We start from the raw sequence: 20,906 nt of genomic DNA, 5'->3' as shown, positions 1-20,906 counted from the left end.
CTCCACTAAATCAGTCTGTGTGTTCATAGCCTTGTCATTAGCCTAGGAAAGAGTCAGACTGAAATGATACTCTGTCATTGTGGCCTCTTTTCCATCGGTTAGACTACTTCCAAAGTAGTCCAGTTGGAGCCAGGGGCTGCTGTTTCTGGGCAAGTGATACCATTTCAGTTCTTTATACAGTCGCATTACAGGTGCTTCTGCTACATTTTCCTCTAACATTTTATTATGTATATTGGAAAAATAAGAAGTTACTGCAGATGATTTGGAGAGGTGCCTGGTATATGCTACCTGTTAGGATACCAAGCTTCAGTTTTCTTTCTTTCTCTTTATGCCAGTACTGAGGCTTAACCTCAGGACTTAATGGTCTTGCTTGTATTTTCATTTAAGGGTAGCACTTTATCAGTTGAGCTGCACATCCACTTCTGGCTTTTTGCTGATTAATTGGAGATAAGAGTCTCATGAATTTTCTGTTTAGGCTGGCTTTGCTAGGATACAGGTGTGAACCACCAGTGCCCGGCCTTACCTCTTGCATTTTTTTCTTTCTGTCTTTATAGAAACAACCAGTGAGGAAGATAAAACAAAGATGAGTAAAAGCAAAAAGAAGATGAGGCAGAAGGTACAACGGGGGGAGTGTCAGACTCCTATCCAAGGGCAGGTAAGGGATATCAGTGTTTCAACTTCCTCCAATTGCTTCACTTCTTTCCACCTTCCCCATCTGCTGTCTGCTATGTACAGCACACATTTCATTACCTTGAACTTAGGTTTGAGTTTGAGAACTTGTTCACAAATAATGTGGGTATCTGTAGGGTGAGAGGATGGATCTTTTGCCAGCCCCTCATGATCCCATGTCTCACTCTCCTCCCCAGCACCCTTGTCTATTCTTGACTACTAGTCCAAGCAAAGATGCTTTCAGAGTTTGAGGAGAAATGATTTCCCTTATGGTTTACAGGCCAGAAACAAGCGGAAACAAGACACCAAGAGCTTAAAGCAGAAGGACACTAAGAAGAAATTCAAGGTATGTGCATGTATACGTTTGCCAAGTCTAATTTTTCCTCTCCAGTGCTTAGGATTGAACATGGGCTTTGTTTATGATAGACAAATGCTGTCCCATCCCCCAGTTTGAAGTCAAACTGATTTTCCAAAACACACATATGCCAGTCTTGTGTTCAGTTACTATTCTGGTCACTGAGTTTAGAAGGGACTGGAATCAGGGAAGGGTGGTGAATAGTATCTTTATGACACTCCTATTCCTCTTTGCCCTGGACGGATAGGCTGAGAAGGAAAAGCTAAAGGTAAAGCAGGAAAAACTGAAGGAAAAAGTGAAGAGGGAAAAGAAAGAGAAGGTAAAAATGAAGGAAAAGGAAGGGGTGGCCAAAGCAAAGCCAGCTTGTAAAGCAGATAAGACCCTGGCCACACAGAAGCGCCTGGAGGAACGACAGAGGCAACAGGTGATCTTGGAGGAGATGAAGAAGCCCACCGAAGATATGTGTCTGGCTGACCACCAGGTAGGGATGGAAAAGGAATCGTGCTGGGTCATGGAGGGGCTATTCTAAGAATACTTGTCTTGGAAGATCCTCTGGGCATTCCAAATTATTGCCTCTGGTATGTCTAATGGGACACCCTGCCACTTTTATCCCTCCAGCCTCTGCCTGACTTCACACGCATCCCTGGTTTGACATTGCCCAGTAGGGCCTTCTCAGACTGCTTGACTGTTGTGGAGTTCCTGCATAGTTTTGGCAAGGTGCTGGGCTTTGACCCTACCAAAGATGTGCCTAGCCTGGGTGTCCTGCAGGAAGGACTCCTGTGTCAAGGCGACAGCTTGGGCAAGGTGCAAGACTTGCTGGTGCGACTCCTGAAGGCTGCACTCCATGATCCTGGCTTTCCCTCCTACTGTCAGGTTAGCTTCCCTTGATAGACAAACTGGGAGGGTCTGGGATGTAGAACGATCTGGAGAAGTAATGGAGATAAAGCTTCTTCCTATTCGTATTCTCTTGTTTTTCCCCTTCTACTTCTATGTCTTCTGACACTTTGGTCTTGTACTTATTTTCATTCTTTTCTTCATGTCCTATTTTAACCCTGTAGTTCTCTCCTAGGTTCACCTAACTTGACTTGTTCCCTTTTCCCTTCTCATTCCCCTTATGCTCTCTTTTAAATAGTCCCTAAAGATATTGGGAGAGAAGATATCTGAGATCCCCTTGACAAGAGACAATGTGTCTGAGATTCTGCGCTGCTTCCTCATGGCATATGGAGTGGAGCCAGCCCTCTGTGACAGCCTGCGCACCCAGCCTTTTCAGGCACAATCACCTCAACAGAAAGCTGCTGTTCTGGCCTTCCTTGTGCATGAGCTCAATGGCTCCACTCTCATCATCAAGTAAGGGGTCATCCTTATCAAAGGGTTAAGGATGGGATGGTTGTCCTAAACCTGGTAGGATGGGGTGTTAGCTAGCCATAAGTCCTGAGTCATGTGTGTCTGCCAAGCTCTGAAGATGCTGGAGTGATTTGGAACTGAAAATCTTGTTGCCATTTCTGGAAGAGGTTAAGCTTTCCTCTACTATTCATCCAGTCTATATTGTAGACTATAGCTCTATTTACCTTAAAAGCTTTGTCCCCCGCCCCCTTCCCAGCCTTTTTGTTTTCTGCTTCCACTTCTACTCAATAATCCTATTCCCTGTGCCTCTGCAGTGAGATTGACAAGACTCTGGAGAGTATGTCCAGCTACAGGAAAAACAAGTGGATTGTTGAAGGCCGGCTCCGGAGGTAAGAACAAGACAGTTAAACTCAAGAGGAGAGAAGAGCATAACCAGTACTCTGCCTGGAACAGGATGTCCTCCGTTTGGTTTAGTAGCTAGCAGAGGGATCGGGTATTTTTTGGCAGCATCATGTTTGTCACCACAGAGACCTTTAATCTCTTTGTTTCAAGACTGAAGACTGCTCTGGCCAAACGAACTGGACGACCTGAGGTAGAGATGGAAGGATCAGAGGAAGGTCTGGGGCGGAGACGCAGTTCTCGGATCATGGAGGAAACCAGCGGCATGGAAGAAGAGGAAGAGGAGGAGAGTATAACAGCTATTCATGGCCGTAGAGGTCGAAGAGATGGAGAGGTACTAGCCCAAGACCAAGAAAAGTGGAAGTTAGGGAGTAGTTATTGCTCTTCCTTGACTTCACCATCTTTTTTTCTCCACTTGTCTAACCAGGTTGATGCTATATCATCTAGCATTCCGGAGTTAGAGCGTCAGATAGAAAAACTCAGTAAGGTACTATATTTCTAACCCTGAGAGCTGAAAGTGTGGGCTGGCAAGAATTGATCACCTTTAATGGTATAGGGAAAGCTCCCATACACTAAACAACAAACTTGCCACATCTTCCTTTTATTTCCCTCTGCTTACCCAGCGTCAGCTCTTCTTTCGCAAAAAGCTGCTGTTCTCATCTCAGATGCTTCGGGCAGTCTCCTTGGGTCAAGACCGTTACAGACGCCGCTACTGGGTATTGCCATATTTGGCTGGGATTTTTGTGGAAGGATCCGAAGGGAGCTTAGGTAAGTGTGTGCTTGTAAGCCTCAATTCTGAGTCCAAACACAAGTTAAATGTTCCTTTTCTTCTTTTTTTTTTTTTTTGCCAGTCCTGGGCTTGAGCTCAGGGCCTGAGCATTATGCACTGTCCTTTTACTTTCTCAAGGCTAGAGCTCTACCACTTGAGCCTCAGCACCACTTCTGGCATATTTCTATGTATGTGGTACTGAGGAATCGAACCAGGGTCTTTGTGCATGCTAGGCAAACACTCTACCACTAGGCCAAACTCCCAGCCCAGCTTTCTTCATCTTTATTAAAGTTAATGTAGCAGTGGCTAAGAGCACAAAACACTGCTGGAGACTGAGGCCACTTGCCTGACATGTTCAAGGCTTATTAGGTCAATCCCCAGGACTAAGAAAGCAAACAAGAAATCAGGCTCTAGAGTAAGTTCTTACAATCTGTACCAAATGCCATCTGTATTATTGTTTCTTCATTTGTAAATGAAGAATACTTTTTTGTTGTTGTTTTGTTTTTTGTTAGTCATGGGGCTCAAGAGTCTCACGGATTTTCTTGCCTGGGCTGGCTTTGAATCGCAATCCTCAAATCTCAGCCCTCCTGAGTAGCTAGGATTACAGGCGTGAGCTACCAGCGCCTGCCTTAAAGCATACATATTTTATAAGACTATTAAAATGATTAAAGTGGGGGGGGGGCGGGAGTTTGGCCTAGTGGCAGAGTGCTTGCCTAGCATGCACTAAGACCCAGGTTTGATTCCTTGGTACCATATACATAGAAAAAGCCAGAAGTAGTGCTGAGGCTCAAGTGGTAGAGCTCTAACCTTGAGAAAGTAAAAGGACAGTGCATAATGCTCAGGCCCTGAGCTCAAGCCCAGGACTGGCAAAAAAAAAAAGTGAGTTAATATTTCAAATTACAGTATTACTTTAACATTGTAGGGGAGTGGTCAGCACAAAAAGAGGCTGTGTGTCTGACTTGCTAGCTAAGTTGCTAAGTTGGACATGGTGGTAGATATATCTCTAATCCTAACACTAAGGAATTTGAGGCAGGGGGATTATTATGCAAGTCCAGCCTAGGCTATACATAGTGAAACCATGTTGAAAGAGAAAGGAAGAACAAGTTCATGCATTGGTGGTTCACATCTATTAATACCAACTACTCAAGAAGCTGAAATGTGAGGTTCTCCATTGCAAGCTAGCCAGGCAAAAAGTTTACAGTCTTATCTCCAATTAACTATCAGAAAGCCAGAAGTGGAGTTGTGGCTCAAGTAGTAGAGCACACCAGCCTTGACCAAAAAATCTGAGACTGCCCCCAGATTCTGAGTTCAAGCCCCTAGTGCCAATACAAATACAAAGATGTAGTTGAAGCTGGGCACTGGTGGATCCTGAATATAATCCTAGCCACGCAGGAGGGTGAGATCTGAGAATCACAGTTTGAAGCCAGGGGATACAGAAAAGTCCACATGAGAGTCTTGTCTCCAATTAGCCACAAAAACAGGAAGTGATCCTGTGGCTCAAGTAGTAGAGTTCTAACCTTGAGCAGAAAGAGGCTCAGAGATAGAATAGGCCCCGAGTTTAAGCCCCAGAATTGATACACAAAAGATGTAGTTGATTTTTTTGGGGGGGGGGGCTGTTCCTAGGGCTTGAACGCAGGGCCTGGGCACTCTTTCTCACCACTTTCGGCATCTTCTGTGTATGTGTTACCAAGGAATCAAACCCAGGGCTTTTTGCGTGCTTAGACAAGCACTAGCTCAAGCACTAGGCTACATTTCCCAGGCCCCCTCCCCCCCCACACACAGTCCCACACAGTTGATGATGATGATTATTTTTATTTATTTTTGCCAGTCCTGGGACTTGAACTCAGGGCCTGAGTACTGTCCTTGGGCTTTCCTCAAGGCTAGTGCTCTTGAACCACAGTACCACTTCTAACTTTTTCTTTTTTCTTTTTTCTTTTTTTTTTTTTTTTTTTTGCCAGTTCTGGGCCTTGAACTGAGGCTCAGGGCCTGAGCACTATCCTTAGATTTTCTCAAGGCTAGAGCTCTACCAATTGAGCCACAGCACCACTTCTGGCTTTTTCTATGTATGTGGTACCGAGGAATCAAACCTGGATCTCTGTGTATGCTAAGCAAACACTCTACCACTAGGCCACGCTCCTGAACCCACAACTGATTTCTTAATCGGTTTACTCATCTGATGATAGAGTTACCCAATGTTTATTTCCTCGCTACTATATTCATTGGTATAAGTTATTGTCTCAAAAATAAGGGGACTGGGCCGGAAGTGTGACTTAGTGGTAGAGTATTTGCCTACCATACACAAAGCCCTGGATTTGATTCCAGAAAAGGCCGGATGTGGTGCTGTGGCTCAAAGATAGCTCAAGGACAGTGCTCAGGACCTGAGTTCAAGCCCCAGGACTGGCAAAAGAAAAAAAAGGGGGGGGAGTATGGAGACTGAGTCCAAGAGAAGAAGGATAATCTGCTTTTTTGGGGGGGGTGGGGGAGGAAACTTGGTCATGGGGCTTGAACTCTGGGGCCTGGGCCTTGTCCCTGAGCTCTTCAGCTCACCTCTAATGTTTTATCACTTTGAGCCAAAGCACCACTTCCGGGTTTTTTTTCTGGTGGTTAATTGGAGATAAAAGTCTATCAGACTTTTCCTGCCTGGGCTGGCTTTGAACCATGATCCTCAGCCTCCTAAGTAACTTGGAATATAGGTGTGGGCTACCAGTACCTGGCTTGTTTTCTTCTATTATATGCTGTGTCCATCTTATTCTCTTGTTTGTCTGTATAGTTCCTGAAGATGTGATAAAGCAGGAAATGGACTCTGTGAAGATGGCAGCCCATTCAGCACCCAGCCCTGCCCTCTTGTCTGTGAAGAAGGAGTTACCCGCTTCCAACACTCCCACTGCCTCTCCTGCCCGGACCCGAGGCCGACCTCGAAAAACTAAGCCTGGCTCTGTGCAACCTAGGCACATTAAGTCATCTGTCAAGGGTCAGGATTCAGAACAACCTCAGGCCCATCTTCAGCTGGAGACTCCATCCCATCCTCAGCTTCCAGCTCCTGCCCAGCCCCAGCTTCATTCCAATCCTCAATCCCATAATGGATTTCTGGAGCCAGAAGGTTCCCCTTTGTCTCTGGGCCAGAGCCACCATGACCTTAGCCAGTCAGCCTTCCTGTCTTGGCTGAGCCAGACTCAGAGCCATGGCTCCCTGTTGAGCAGCTCAGTCCTCACACCCGATAGCAGCCCAGGAAAACTAGACCCAGCCCCATCACAGCCCCCAGAGGAGCCAGAGCTTGATGAGACAGATTCTGGCCCTGATCCTCAAGCACCTTGGTTCAGCTTCTCAGCCCAGATACCCTGCAATGCTGCCCCTACACCACCCCCTGCAGTTTCTGAGGACCAGCCCACTTCTCCTCAGCTGCCTGCCTTTTCCAAGCCAGTAAGTAGTCAAAATTAGTGTATGTACTTTATATACCACAGGCTCCATTGCCTGGCTGCCGCCTGAATTGAGGAAACCTATATCCCATGTGCTCTTGTCCATGTCTTCTCTTCACAGATGAATAGACTCAGTGCTGCCAATCCCTGCTTTCCAATGCAGTTCTCTTCTACTCCCTTGTCTGGGGTGGTCCCTAAGAGGCGAGCAGGTGACTCTGGAGAAATGTCCCAGAGTCCCACAGGGTTAGGGCAGCCAAAACGGAGAGGGAGACCTCCTAGCAAGTTCTTCAAACAGATGGAGCACCGTTACCTATCCCAGTTGACAGCCCAGCCTGTCCCTCCTGGTTAGTGATCTTAAGTGGAATGAGGTTCGATAACAGCGGTGTCCAGTGGGATTCATAGCAGGTTCCCACCCTGCCTGCCCTCACCACCCACCCCACATGTATATCCTTTACTTACAGAGATGTGTTTAGGCTGGTGGTGGATCCGAGATCCTGAGACATTGGATGCTCTACTCAAGGCTCTCCATCCTCGAGGCATCCGGGAGAAGGCACTTCACAAACACCTTAACAAGCACAGGGACTTCTTGCAGGAAGTCTGCTTACGGCCCTCAACTGGTAAATAGATGATTTTGACTCCGCCTAGGCGAGGAGACCAAGGTAAGTGTTGAGCTGCTGCTGTGGATGACACCTAATGGACCTCTCCCTCTGCTTTCTCTTTTAGATCCCATCTTTGAGCCCAGCCAGCTACCTGCCTTTCAAGAAGAGATTATGGGCTGGTCCTCCAAAGAGAAGACGTATGAGACAGACCTAGCAGTGCTTCAGTGGGTAGAGGAGCTAGAGCAACGAGTTATCCTGTCTGATCTGCAAATTCGGGTATATAGGGACTGGTACTGGGTAGCAAGTTCATGGAAGTAATTAGAACCTTACATCTGCCAGGCACTCCTGGCTCACACCTGTAATCCTAGCTACTTAGGAGGCAGGCTGAAATATGAGGATCGCAGTTTGAAGCCATCCCTAAACAAAAGACTGAGGGACAGTGCCCAGGCCCTGAATGTAAGCCCTAGGACCAGCACACACACAACCACACACACACTCTTAAATCTACTAGGAATGACCTTACATGGCCACTTATTTTCTATTTATTCCTGATTTTTCTCTTTTACAATTGAATTTTGCTCCTCTTTCCCACACAAAGGGCTGGACATGTCCTAGCCCAGACTCTACCCGTGAAGATTTGGCCTACTATGAGCATCTGCCTGACCCCCAGGAAGACATCACCTGGAGAGGTCGGATCAAAGAAGGACTGGTACCTCAACGAAAAAGTACCAATCCCCTGGACCTGGCTGTGATGCGACTGGCTGCCTTAGAACAGAATGTGGAGCGACGGTACCTGCGGGAGCCTCTCTGGCCAGCCCATGAGGTGGTGTTGGAGAAGGCCCTGCTCAGCACGCCCAATGGTGCCCCTGAGGGCACTACAACAGAGATGTGAGTGACTCCTACTCCCCTTGTTCTAGGTCTTGGAGAGAGAGGGAAGAAGTTCTTCTCTTTAATAGAAAATAGGTCTTGCTTCTCACCTGGGTTTACCACTTCCCTCTGTAGATCTTACGAGATCACTCCTCGAGTTCGTGTCTGGCGTCAGACACTTGAGCGGTGCCGGAGTGCAGCCCAAGTATGCTTGTGTGTGAGCCAGTTGGAACGGTCCATTGCCTGGGAGAAGTCTGTCAACAAAGTGGTAAGAGATTGGGAGCGCCTACGAAGGCACCGGCAGGCTGGGGTAGTTGGGGTCACTGGTAGGGATAGTATTCAAGAGCTCATTCTGCAGGCAGGGGGCGTGGCCTAGTGGTGGAGTGCTTGTCTAGCATGCATGAAGCCCTGGGTTTGATTCCTCAGTACCACACACAGAAAAAGCTGGAAGTGGTGCTGTGGCTCAAGTGGTAGAGCACTAGCCTTGAGAAAGCCCAGGCCCTGAGTTCAAGCCCAAGACTGGCAAAAAAAAAAAAAAAAAATGCACTCATCCTACCTCTTCATGACCTTGGTCTAGACCTGTCTAGTCTGCCGGAAGGGTGACAATGATGAGTTTCTTCTACTTTGTGATGGGTGTGACCGTGGCTGCCACATTTACTGCCATCGGCCTAAGATGGAGGCTGTCCCAGAAGGGGATTGGTTCTGTGCGGTTTGTTTGGCCCAGGTAAGGCTTTCATTCTCCCAAACTAGAGTCAGTTTTCTTTTTTTATCTCATTTAGCACCAAACCTACAGATGTCTCTTATTTATTATTCCCTAGTCTCTATGGGCTGAGTGCATGACAGGGTGTTAGAGTACTTGGCCTCTGGTCCTTCTTTGGATAAGTCCCTTGGATTCTGAAGTCTCAGTTGCTTCCTCTATTTAAGCAATGTTGGGGTGTGGGGGAGCCAGAAAGTCAGGCACCAGTGGTTCTCACCTATAATTCTAGCTTCTCTGGAGGCTGATGTCTGAGGATCCGGGTTTTAAGCCAGCTCAGACAAGAAAGCCAGAATTGGCACTTTGTTCAAGTGATAGAGTACTGGCCTTGAACAAAGAGAAGCTCAGGGACAGTGTCTAGGCCCCGAGTTCAAGCCCCAGGATAAGGAAGAAAGGAAGGGAAGAAGGAAGGAAATTTATTTTTTTTGTTTCTTCCTTTCCTTACTGAAATTCCCATGCTGGCTGACAAATGAACATATTTTGCCGCCTTAGTCATTGAGGAAGGGATTCTGAAGAACCCAAAGGCAAGCACAGTATATTCTCAGCCATTGCTTACCTCACCATTTCCTGTCCTCAGCAGGTAGAGGAAGAATTCACTCAGAAGCCTGGCTTCCCCAAGCGAGGCCAGAAGCGGAAGAGTGGTTTTTCGCTGAGCTTTCCTGAGGGAGATAGCCGTCGACGTCGAGTGCTATCCAGGGGCCAAGAAAGCCTGGTAGCACCTCGATACTCTGAGAGGCTAAGTGTGTCTCCCGCCAAGCGGCGGCGATTCTCAATGCGGAGCCAGCACAGAGATCTCACATTCTGCGAGTGAGTTGAGCCAGTTCTGGGGATAGCTGGGTCTCTCTCTGCCAGAGGAAAGTGGCTGGGAAGAGGCAAGGTGTGAGCTTCCAGTGATGGGGCATCCCTGTTGTGTGATAAGGATTATCCTGATGGAGATGGAGTCCCATGATGCAGCTTGGCCTTTCCTGGAGCCTGTGAACCCACGCTTGGTGAGCGGGTACCGACGCATCATCAAGAACCCCATGGATTTTTCCACCATGCGTGAGCGGCTGCTCCGGGGAGGGTGAGTTCAGGCTCATTCCTCTAGTCCTCGGTTAGGGCACAGCTCATAGTTCTTACAGCTGCATCTCTGTCTCTGTCTAGGTATACCAGCTCAGAAGAGTTTGCAGCTGATGCCCTCTTGGTCTTTGACAACTGCCAGACCTTCAATGAGGATGACTCTGAAGTTGGCAAGGCTGGGCACATCATGCGCCGCTTCTTTGAGAGCCGCTGGGAGGAGTTTTATCAGGGAAAACAGGCCAATCTGTGAGGCAAGGGGGGTGGGGAGTCCCCTTGTGGGGTCTTCCCGCCTTCCAAACAGAAAAACCTGCCATTCTCACCTGCTGACGCCGCCCTGGGTCCAGACTCAAGTCAGAGAGAGCCCTGACTTTGACACTGCCCTCGGCAGCACCCACATTCTCTTGTTCCCAGTCCCCTTTTTTCCCTTCCTCTCTTGCTCCTCGAGTAAGAGGGGCAGAGATGAGGTCCTCCTGGACTGAAAGCCAAAAAAGAAAGAAAGAAAAATAATTTTTCTTTTCTGTTTTATTTCCTGATTAAAAAATGGGGAGGGGAAAGAAGTCCCTATTTCCTCTTCCCGGCTTCCTCTCCTTCCCTGTACATACCCCAGCATTCTGGGGTTATTTAACAATAGCAATAGTTCTAGTGAATGTGTGAAACCGAGAAACACTCTGTACTGTGTGCGGACCCGCAGTGACGGCCAGTAAAGTGGACTTAACTCCCAAGTGTGTCAAGCCGGACACCCGGGCCCTGGACATGCTGCTTCCATGTTCAGTCCCTTCCCTGCTTCTCACTTTTGTTTTCTCCTTTTCCTTTCCTCTCACCCCATTTTTCAGATTTTTCTCTCATCCAATAATATAAAATGTATCGTGTACGGGTTCTTTCCTCCCCAATCTTTTTCTCCTTCAAAGGAAAAGAAAAGTTCAGAGGTCCCTGTCTTTTTCTGTCCTCATCTTCCTGCCAATAGCTATCCCTCTAAAATGTTGTGTCCTCCTCACGTGCTGAGTTTCTAGCCTTTTCTGAAACTCAGTGGCTGGGGAGAGTGCAGGCAGGCACGCTGGGCCTTCCAGCCTCCTTCCCAAATCTCCCTCTTGGGAACTCCTCAGGGACAACCACTGCTGAGTTGGGGTGCACCTCTGAAGTGGGGGCCAAGTAGCAATTGACTGGCCTCAGAGAAAGGAAGAGAGAGGCATTGTGTTTGCACGTATGTTTGCATGTGAAAGAGAGAGAGAGAGAGTGTGTGTGTGTGTGTGTGTGTGTGTGTGTGTGCGCGCGCGCACGCGCGCGCGCGCGCGTGCAAGCAAATGTGAGTGACCCTGTTTTGTTCGGTAGGATCCATTCAGTCTCTCCCCAAGTGTCTGTTTCTATTCCCACATTCCCTATTGTTGCATACTAATGCTTTTATCTTTGGGAAACCACAGGAACTCTTTGGGGGCAAAGCGCGCGCTCGCGCTCTCTCTCTCTCTCTCTCTCTCTCTCTCTCTCTCGCTCTCTCGCTCTCTCGCTCTCTCGCTCTCTCGCTCTCTCGCTCTCGCTCTCTCGCTCTCTCTCTCTCTCTCTCTCTCTCTCTCTCTCTCTCTCTCTCTCTCTCTCTCTCTCTCTCTCTCTCTCTCTCTCTCTCTCTTTCCTGGGTTATTTCCTCTCCCTTTCCCCCCTCTCTCTCGCTCTCTCCTTCCCTCTCTCCCTCTCCTGGGTTATTTCTCTTCCAGCCTCTTCAAACTGTGCAATCTTTCAGCAGGAACTCCCTCTCCTCTCAGTTGCTTTGAGTCTGAAGCTTTCGCAGGGAGAAGGGTAGAACTGGATCTTTTCTAACCCATGACTGACCATCCGTGGGTTTAGTTGTGTTTTCTTCATCTACTTCACAGCCCAGAACCCCTTCCCTAGTAGCATAGAACCTGGAGCACAGGAGAGGCTGGGAGGAGGGGGTTTGGGTCCACCACTGCCCTATATGTGAATGTGCCCAATTTATGCCCCCAGCATGTGAGAGGAAAGCTGCTAATGCCGAGCTATAGCCATGGGCCTCTGGCCCCCTGCTTTCCTGCTCAGCAGAGCCCCTCCCACTAGAGATTACGGGTACTTGCACTGGGGAGGTGGCTGCTGGCTGGCCTAAGCAGAGAGCTGAGGCATCCAAGAAATGTTCCAGTGGGGGTGGAGGGCACCAGGTGAGATGGAGCATTCCTTCCACTTGTGGCAGCACTGAAGGGGGTGGGGCAGCGTAGGTCCTGGGCAGTCCCTTTATTCCTTTATGTCCCTTCTCCCCCCCTAGCCTATTTCTAAAGTCGCCTTTTCTGTCAGATAAACCTCAAAACTTTTAATTTTATTTGAGATTTTTTTTTGCTTTTAAATAAGAGGTGGATTGAAGAATATTTGAATTGACTTTATATTATGCATAAATATTTATATTTTATCTAAATAACTGCGCCGTAACAAATTTTGTGTTAGATGTTTGGAACTGTTATAGTTGGGGGCTCCACTTTTCTCCCCATGGCAATTTTCCTGGCCTAAAATGTACTACTAGAGTAACTCATGGTTGGAGGGGAGGTGGAGACAGGGAGTGAAGTCTCAGTTCTGCGTTGTGTTCCTCTCCCAGCTCCATCTCCCCAGGGACCAGGCGCTCTTAACCTGGGTGGAGTCCTAGGCTCAGCTTGAAGAAGTCAGAAGAGGGGGTGGGCATGAGGCATGATCAGAGGAGCCATTTCTTTCTTTTCTTGTCCTCACTTTCCCCTGGAGTTAGGTGGATTTTCCATATTGTGTATTTGCTGAGGCAGGCAGCTTAAAATAAAAGGACAGCCCACCACCCCCTGCCCCTCTGTTTCCCCTCCCCATTAGTCTGGTAACAGCTTAAGAAACCACACCATCAACACCAACAAGTTTCCATGTTCCTTTTATAACAAAAGGGACTGACTTTTTATATAACCAAATGTGGTGTTTTAGTGACTTTTTGATAATGTACAGTTTTTTGTGAATTTAAATTTATTTCTTTCTATATTTTTAGGACCAATCTCATTTTTAATAAGGTTTAAAAAAGGAAAAAAAAAAAGCCTAGAGGGAAAAAAAAAAACCTGTTTTTGCCATGTGATGTTCCACAAGTGCAGCTGTAGAAAAGTGCTTGTCAGTTGAATAAAAACCACATTTGATAGAGATTCAAAGGACTCTGTCTCTTTGTTCCTTTCAGCATTGGTTCTCACACACCTGAGGGGATGACTGGATGTTGATGGATACAACCGGCTTGGTACAAGAGACAGGTTTACCTCCCAGCCTGGCCCCTCCACAGAGGCATCTTAGAAGTCTGTGCACTTCGTTCCCCACCCCCTGCTGTGCACATGAGCAGGCCCTAAGGTCCTGTCAAAGTCTGGAGTGCAGGGCAGAATGACAGCATGTTGTCCCATCTCCTTGTGAGCAGAGCTTTCTCTTTCCAAGCTCCCCCTGTGCTCCAGGGGTAGCAGATACAGGCCCAGCAGCAGCAAGCTGGGAGCCAATGAGTGGTTCACACCTGTACTCCTAGCTACTCAGGAGGCTGAGATCTGAGGAGCACGGCTTGAAGCCAGCCTGGAAAGAAAAGTGTGTGAGGCTCTTCTCGCCACTTAACCATGAGAAAGTGAAGTGGGGGTGTGGCTCAAGGGGTAGAGAACTAGCCTTGAGCACAAAATGGCTCAGGGACAGCGCCCAGGCCCCAGAACTAACAACAAAGACACTGACACTCTGGATTTTATGTTTTATTTAAAAAAGTAAGCCAAAATGAAGCTTTTAACCAAACTATATGTAACAGGAAAAGATCAAAAGGAAGAAGCTAGAAGAAGGGTGGCATTGGCCTAAATGTGGGAAGAGTATAAAACTAGAAGTCTCTACAGAAGGCAAAACATGTACAAAATGTGTTTGAAGTATAAATTAAACTCATTTCTGCTCCAGGTGATAAGTGCACACAACAGAGGATCCACCCACCCAGTGTGGACACACAGGATAGGTGTTGGAGGCTGGGAAAGCGAAGTCTCATCTCCCTCGAGGCTGGCAGCAATTCCTCAACCCTCTAGACAAACAGAGTTGAGGTGGAGAAGGAGCATCTGCTTCCAGCCCTAACTAAAATTACTAACTCCTTGGTAGCCCCAGCAATGAATTCTCATGTTCTAAGCTCTGCTCTGATGGTGGTGTTTGGGGTGACCATTTAGTTATCCTAAGTGGTGACCACACAGTCTCTTCCCCTCACCCCCCACCCCGGCCTGCCAACAGGTAGATCCTACCAAATAAACCTGTCCAGGGCTCACAGTCTTCTAGGATGGTTAGTGAGCCAGAGAAGACATTCCAGAAACAATGATGGAGGAGAGTCTGCATTTGTTCAAGAGCCCTTTCTAGCCCCGGCTTCCTAACCCTCATGAAGACAAGGACAGGATGCTGTAAGTCTGGTGTTCGTGCCCTTGTTCAGTTGTGAAGCTGAGGTAGATAAGTAACAAGGATGAGGAAGTTTGGGGACGGGCTTGGACTTGCTTTTTGAAAACAAGTGGACAGGCCAAGGAAAAAGCAGGGCCATAGGTGATGAGCACGCCCAGCTTGCTCATTGCAGTCACGTGGAAGAGCGTGGCAGGCTGGTTTTAGCTGCTGAGGAAAAACTATGGAAGGAGGGGGTGAAAGGCTGAGTGAACTTCGGGAGTCTGCCAGTTGCTTGCAAAGACCTAAGACAAGCTGTCCAGAAATGGAGGAGCTGAGGAATCCACGTAACAAGGCACAAACTGAAGGGCCTACCTCTACAGACTGGCTGTGATGCCCCCACCCTTTTCTCCAAAGTGCACGACTCGAAGCCTAGAAGAGGATGGGGGCAAGTCTGGCCTTGACCACCCATCCAAGCCTTGCCTTTGCCTAAGGAAAGCAAACTGCTACCTCTGCCGCCCTCACAAGTGCCATGCTGCCGTCTTCCCAGAAGGTGGGGCTCTTGCACATGAGGAGGCCTGGTTCTTCCTTGTTGCTGAGACCAAGTCTCCTATGTAGTAACCTAAGCTAGCCTTAAACTCAAAAAAATCCTCCAGTCTCCACCTCCCAATATATAAAGCATGTCCCACTACACTCAGTTTGCAATAGTGCCTTTTCTGGAAGCCACTGCCAAAAACCCATGCAACATTTCAGCAAGTACTCTCCCCATGCTTCTGGTGGGGCAGCAGCCCCACACTTAGGCCTTGGCCACAGTGACTTGATGGAGTCTCAGCGAACGATCCCTGAAGACACTGGAAGGTGGAGGAGGGCAAGGGAAGCTTACCTACTAGCAAGGTAGGAAGAGTAAGGGGATGGAGTGGTACTAGCCTAACCAGAGGTGGAGCACCCTCAGTGCAAATACTGTCATCTCCCACCCCTGTCTATTCCTGATAAGGGCAGTTACGTTCTCTGAGCCAGTGGGCTTCCCAGGGTGAGCAGCTCTTTGGTTGAAAACACAAAACTAATCACCTTCCTATGTCTTCCTGGTGGCTTCCTATGTCCTCCAGGTCGAATCTGTCGTCTGAGAGAAGCAGCCATAACACTGGCATGGGATGGGTTCTGAAGGAAGCTAGTGGAGGAACAGACTCTGGTGTGTTCTATTAAACCAAAAAACAGGAAGACACAAAAGTTCTAAAAAAATTTTTTTGCCAGTCCCAGTCTTGGGCTCAGGGCCTGAGAGCACTGTCCTTGGACTTTCTCAAGACTAGAGCTCTAAAGCTGGGCATGGTGGCTCATGCCTGTAATCCTAGCTATTCAGGAGGCTGAGATCTGAGGATCAAGGTTCAAAGCCAGCCCAGGCACAAAAAAGACCTAAGACTCTTATCTCCAATTTAACGTCTAGAAAAAGGAAAATGGGGCTTGGCTCAAGGGTAGGGGAGTAACCGTGAGCTGAAGAGCTCAGGGAAAGAGCCCAGGCCGAGTCCAAGCCCCATGACCCACAAAAAAAGAGACTAGAGCTCTACCATTTGAACCACAGCACCACTTCCAGCTTTTTCTGTATGTGGTACCGATGAATTGAACCCAGGTCTTTGTGCATACTAAGGCAAGCACTCTACCACTATGCCAAACTCCTGGCCCCCTAAAATATTTTAATGTTAAAAGCAACTAATGAGTGGGAATGAGATGCAAAATACAGAGAAAAAACTGAACGTAAAGACAGAATTCAGAAACACTAGGCATAGTGTTTAGAGAGCCTTGCCTTTCTCCCATCACACCCACCATCAGAAATGAGCTAAAGAAAAACAAGAACCCCCAAAAGAACGTGATTAACCATGACAGAAATAATAGCAGGCTCCCCCTCACACACATGTCTGCGCCCGCCCCTACCACAAACACTCGATCACACAAGACACTCAAGGGGTAATTCTAAAACTCATAAAAAGCATCTGACCATATTAAGCACAGAGGAAGGAGACAATTGTGACTTCTGAGAGGTAAAGACAAGCAAGGTTACGGGAACCCTCTCCACCAAATAACCTACCAACAACACTCCTCAGTCTACCTCCAGCCAAAGAACAGATACCTGCGTTTTTAATGGCCTCTCACAAGAAAGGAGCTCTGCTGCACTTGTGTTTACGAAGGGCTGGGTACCCAAAAAAGGAACATTATCTGTCCAGTTCATCTTCTAAAAGGTTATTGGGCTTGGATAATAAGCCTCTCCTGCAGAACCAATTAAAAAACAGTGGCCAGTTTTTATTTTGTTTTGTTTTCTTTGTATCCTCTCAGTGGTGCAACTCCCTTACTGGTAGGACACTCGGAGGGACAGTACCAGCTAGAGGGCTAGAATCCTCAGTTCTTGGGTGAGAGGCAAGGAGAGGAAAGTTGGGCCCCAAGTTTTACATACTGAAACTAAGCCACCATTTTTCTCTTCCACTCTCCGTGCCTTTTCTCCCACACCATCTCCTGAGCGCCTCTCTCCTCAACTCCCTCTCTTGTTTGCGGTTATCTCAGGAGAGCCAGGGGAATTCTTGGTGTGGGGGAGAGTGTCTGAGAGAAGCCAGAAATAGGATCTTACTTCCTAGGAGATGGATAAAGCTTTCTCCTACCTGTCTCCATGCACAGTCAGGTATTGCAGGTGACAGTTACAGGAGGGAGGGAGGGGGAGAGAGAGAGAGAGAGAATCTTTCCTGATCTTTTGAAGAACTTGGTTGGGTGTATTGCTCTTTTCTCCCCCAGCTCCCTGTTGCCCTTCTACAAGAAGGAAATTATTTCTCATGTGCTACAGCCCTGGAGAAGGGCTCCAGACATACCAGAGCAGGGCAGGGGAGGTTGCTCAGAACACTTAGGAAAGCTCTGTCCACATTCTGTCCTTTGTTCTACCTTGATTCTTCCAAGCCAGGCATGCTGGTCACTCTGCAAGGACAGTTCTTGCATAGAGATGTCTCAAGTTAAAGCCTAGGGAGAAGTCACTCGATCACAGTTCCATCCTCCCAACAAGTTGTAGGAATGTCAAAAGGCACTTGGTGTCCAGGGCCGGGTGCAGATTCACCAGACCCCCAGAAGGCAGACAAGCATTGTTTCCATCAAAGTACTAGTGATGTTTTGAGCAAAAAAAAAAAAGTCTTTGATGGTATTTGTGCACCAGAGGCTAGCCAGTGGCATCCCAGGCCTGCACCAGCTCAGTACCAGTAAGCGCACACACAACCGTTATCACCCATAACAATGATATTGGCAGCCACTCTGGGGGAAGAAAGCCACCTGCAGTCGAGAACCATTGGTCTGTGGGTGGAACAGCAGATCTTCCCAGTGGGGAAGGAGGCTGACATGAATTGGGCGAGGTCACAGCTGCAGACAGCAAGGAGCTGCGGGGAGAATGAGGCCGAGACTTGGCAGAAGAGAAGATCCTCCGGTGCAGGAGAGCAGGCATTCTTGAAAACCCGAGGCTGGGAGCGGAGCTTCCTCTATAGGTGCTGGGCTGGGCAGCGAATGCTAGTCACAAGCCAGGCCTCGATATGGAACTTGCCAGGGAAGAGGCAGATTTGAGTCGAGGATGGCTGCTCTTTCATTCTAAGCTGGTGTTCTGCCACTTGAGCCACAGCTCTACATCCAGCTTTTGGGTGGTTAATTGAAGAGTCTCAGGCACTTTCCTGGCTTCAAACCATGATCCTCAGATCTCAGTCTCCTGAGTAGCCCAGGATTACAAGTGTGAGCCACCAGCCTCCAGCACGTGAGGTGGCTTCCTGGAGCCTGGGTCACACCTGTTACAGTCGCGGGGTGAGGTCTGCAATGTCCTTGTCCACTTCCAATCCTACAGGAGATTTCACTCAAGAAAGAAATTCGCAAAAACTAAAAAAGCAAAGCAGGAAAGCTCAGCTACATGAAAAGAAAAATAGAACAACATGGATGAAAGGAGACAGACAAAAAAGTGTAAAAAGGAGATGGATGCGAGCTGATGATAGTCTGCATATTTCTGAAACACACACACATATATATGTATATGTATATGTATGTGTGTATATATACATATATGTCCATAACCAAACTCAGCAAGTAGGCTCCTTCATTAGCCTTCTAGCACCATGTCTTTCTGGTTTTTGGTTTGGTTTGGTTTGGTTTATAGAAAGAATTTCAATCATTTAAAAAAGCCTTCTCAAATAACTCCAATGAGAAATTAAAAAAATAAAACAGTTCTTCGTGAACATGAGAAGTAGCTCCAGCCACCATGTCTCTTTGGAGTAGGAGAAAAGTACGTTGTAATAGAAACAAAGCAAAAAACTTTCTTTGCAAAAGAAAATGTTTTCTTTGATCTCCTTGAATGTAGCACATAGAAAAAGTGACAGGTGTCCAGCCTCCGTTAGCAATGGAGGAATAGCACAGAGCAGGAGTGTCGAGGTTTCTTCTCTTGGCCCAAGTCTGTGAAAAATGGCCAAGTGTTAGTCCATAGTAGAGTCTACAGGTGATTTGTAACTTGCTCAAATTAACCCTTGAATCTGGGGGTATCTCCAAGAATTTTTTTTCTTTTGGTACCAGTTCTGGGGCTTGAACTCAGGGCCTACATGCTGACCCTGGGCTTTTGTGCTCAAGGCTAGTGCCCTACCATGTGAGCCACAACTCTCAGGGGCTTTCCTGCCCTGGCTGGCCTCCAACCACAATCCTCAGATCTCAGCCTCCTGAGTAGCTAGGATTACAGGCATGAGCCACTGGCACCTGCCTAAGAATTCAATTCTATTCAACAAATGGAAATGGAGGTGAATACTAAAGGTGGATTAAATCAGAGGCTTGGGGGGCATGTTTCCCTCCCCCCCCACCCCAGGGCTTCTTACCATTGTTACTTGCTGAACTGGAAAGAATAAACCCCATGGTCTGAGGGTGTCTCCACTGCCACTTGATTTTGCTGGCCGCTGTTCTCCTGCGCCACAGCCAAGGGGAAGAGTCACACATGACGTAGCCTCACCAGAGACCCCTCCCCGCCCCCCCACATGAGGGTGCATCCCAGCACCGCGCAGCAGCACTATGGAAGGCACCTGAGCTCCTCAGCGCTCACAGCAGCCTGCCCTCTTCCTAAGACACGAGGCAGTTCAAGGTGGAATCCCGGCCTCAACTTTGCTGGCCACGAACACAGATGAAGTCTTTGCTTCCTATGTTTTGCGGGGAGCAGTGCTGGAAGAGCCAGCTCTAGGACTTGAACTCAGGACCTCCCTGAGCTTTTTCACTTGACTAGTGCCCTACTATTCAAGACACAGCTCCACTTCTGGCATTTTGCTTGTTAATTAGAGGTAAGAGTCCACAGACGTTCCTGCCCAGGCTAGCTTTGAGCCTCGATCCTCAGCTCACAGCCTCTTGAGTAGCTACTGGTGCTCTTCATGTACCTACCAGCTATTTGTGAGCACAGAATCAGCACCCTGAGGAGAGGAAGTTCCTTTCCTCCCTGTAAAGAAATGATGTTCTTACCTCCACAGAAACGTTAGAAGAAGGCACAGGTGGGTACTGGGAGATGTAAGCTCCTTGCATAGCGGCAGCTGTTGACATATACTAGAATAAAAACACCAAGAGGGGAGGGGAGAAAAACATGAGAAGGGGTATCAATGTTCAAGATGTACCCACAACCTGACAAATGTAACTGTAACCCCTCTATATGTTACCCCGGCAATAAAACACAACTCAAAACAAACACCAAGAAGTCAGAGTAATTGTTCTTGGTGGTGGGGAATAGTAGAAGTGCAGGGACTAAAGATTGACCTTAGGGCCTCAAGCTTGAATGGCTGTTCTTCCACTTGAGCCATACCTCCAGCCCTGATTTTGGCTGCTCACTTTGGAGATGGAATTGAGCAACCTTTTTCTTTTTCTGCCTGTGCTGGTCTTGTGTGATCCTCCAGATCTCAACCTCTTGAATAGCTGGGATTACAGACATGTGTCACTGATGCACAGTTCTGGAGATGTGGTGGCTCACACCTATAATCGTAGCTACTTGGGAGGCTAAAATCTGAGGATCGAGGTTCAAAGCCAGGCCAGGCACTAAACAACCTGAGATTCTTATCTCCAATTAATCATTAGAAAATGGAGAGTGGTGCTGTGGCTCCAGGGGTAGGGAGGTAGCCTTGTACTGAAGAGCTTAGAGACAGCACCCAGGCCCAGGGTTCAAGCCCCATGACCCACAAAAAATAAATAAAATACTGATACCTGGAAATAGAGACTGTAACACCTGGAAGGCTTAGCTGCCAAATTGTTTTTGTGTTTGTAAAAATGCTTAACCTGCTCGACCACCTGCGTGTGGTTT

The 20,906-nt window shown here is 47.8% G+C and overlaps 2 protein-coding genes across 9 annotated transcripts in view; one reads left to right on the top strand and one right to left on the bottom strand.

The window, feature by feature from the left end:
- Positions 1–10,953, top strand: part of Baz2a (bromodomain adjacent to zinc finger domain 2A) — a 36,046-nt gene extending 25,093 nt beyond the window's left edge. For 6 of the 7 annotated variants that reach the window (XM_090327387.1, XM_090327384.1, XM_090327381.1 and 3 more), the window contains 19 exons: positions 555–655; positions 950–1,015; positions 1,272–1,505; positions 1,643–1,897; positions 2,157–2,371; positions 2,683–2,757; positions 2,921–3,101; positions 3,195–3,254; positions 3,391–3,535; positions 6,307–6,956; positions 7,074–7,296; positions 7,414–7,569; positions 7,676–7,827; positions 8,150–8,439; positions 8,554–8,686; positions 8,996–9,142; positions 9,750–9,979; positions 10,092–10,235; positions 10,316–10,953. In XM_090327387.1, the coding sequence (XP_090183513.1) occupies positions 555–655; positions 950–1,015; positions 1,272–1,505; positions 1,643–1,897; positions 2,157–2,371; positions 2,683–2,757; positions 2,921–3,101; positions 3,195–3,254; positions 3,391–3,535; positions 6,307–6,956; positions 7,074–7,296; positions 7,414–7,569; positions 7,676–7,827; positions 8,150–8,439; positions 8,554–8,686; positions 8,996–9,142; positions 9,750–9,979; positions 10,092–10,235; positions 10,316–10,481 (3,623 nt within the window). In that variant the 3' untranslated portion in view covers positions 10,482–10,953. The remainder of the gene's footprint in view (positions 1–554; positions 656–949; positions 1,016–1,271; positions 1,506–1,642; positions 1,898–2,156; positions 2,372–2,682; positions 2,758–2,920; positions 3,102–3,194; positions 3,255–3,390; positions 3,536–6,306; positions 6,957–7,073; positions 7,297–7,413; positions 7,570–7,675; positions 7,828–8,149; positions 8,440–8,553; positions 8,687–8,995; positions 9,143–9,749; positions 9,980–10,091; positions 10,236–10,315) is intronic. The other variant, XM_090327395.1, reaches the window with a different exon arrangement.
- An 8,000-nt stretch (positions 10,954–18,953) lies between these two features.
- Positions 18,954–20,906, bottom strand: part of Rbms2 (RNA binding motif single stranded interacting protein 2) — a 41,695-nt gene continuing 39,742 nt past the window's right edge. For both annotated transcript variants that reach the window (XM_090327373.1, XM_090327370.1), the window contains 3 exons: positions 20,081–20,161; positions 19,453–19,538; positions 18,954–19,042 (listed from right to left, as the gene is read on the bottom strand). In XM_090327373.1, coding sequence (XP_090183499.1) covers positions 19,458–19,538; positions 20,081–20,161 — 162 coding nt within the window. In that variant the 3' untranslated portion in view covers positions 18,954–19,042; positions 19,453–19,457. The remainder of the gene's footprint in view (positions 19,043–19,452; positions 19,539–20,080; positions 20,162–20,906) is intronic.

The sequence above is a fragment of the Megascapheus bottae genome, chromosome 2, assembly GCF_031878675.1.
Source record: "Megascapheus bottae isolate mThoBot1 chromosome 2, mThoBot2.hap1, whole genome shotgun sequence".
Classification (NCBI taxonomy): Eukaryota; Metazoa; Chordata; class Mammalia; order Rodentia; family Geomyidae; genus Megascapheus; species Megascapheus bottae.
The sequence above is the reverse complement of the archived record's forward strand: the minus strand, read 5'-3'. Positions and strand labels throughout refer to the sequence as shown.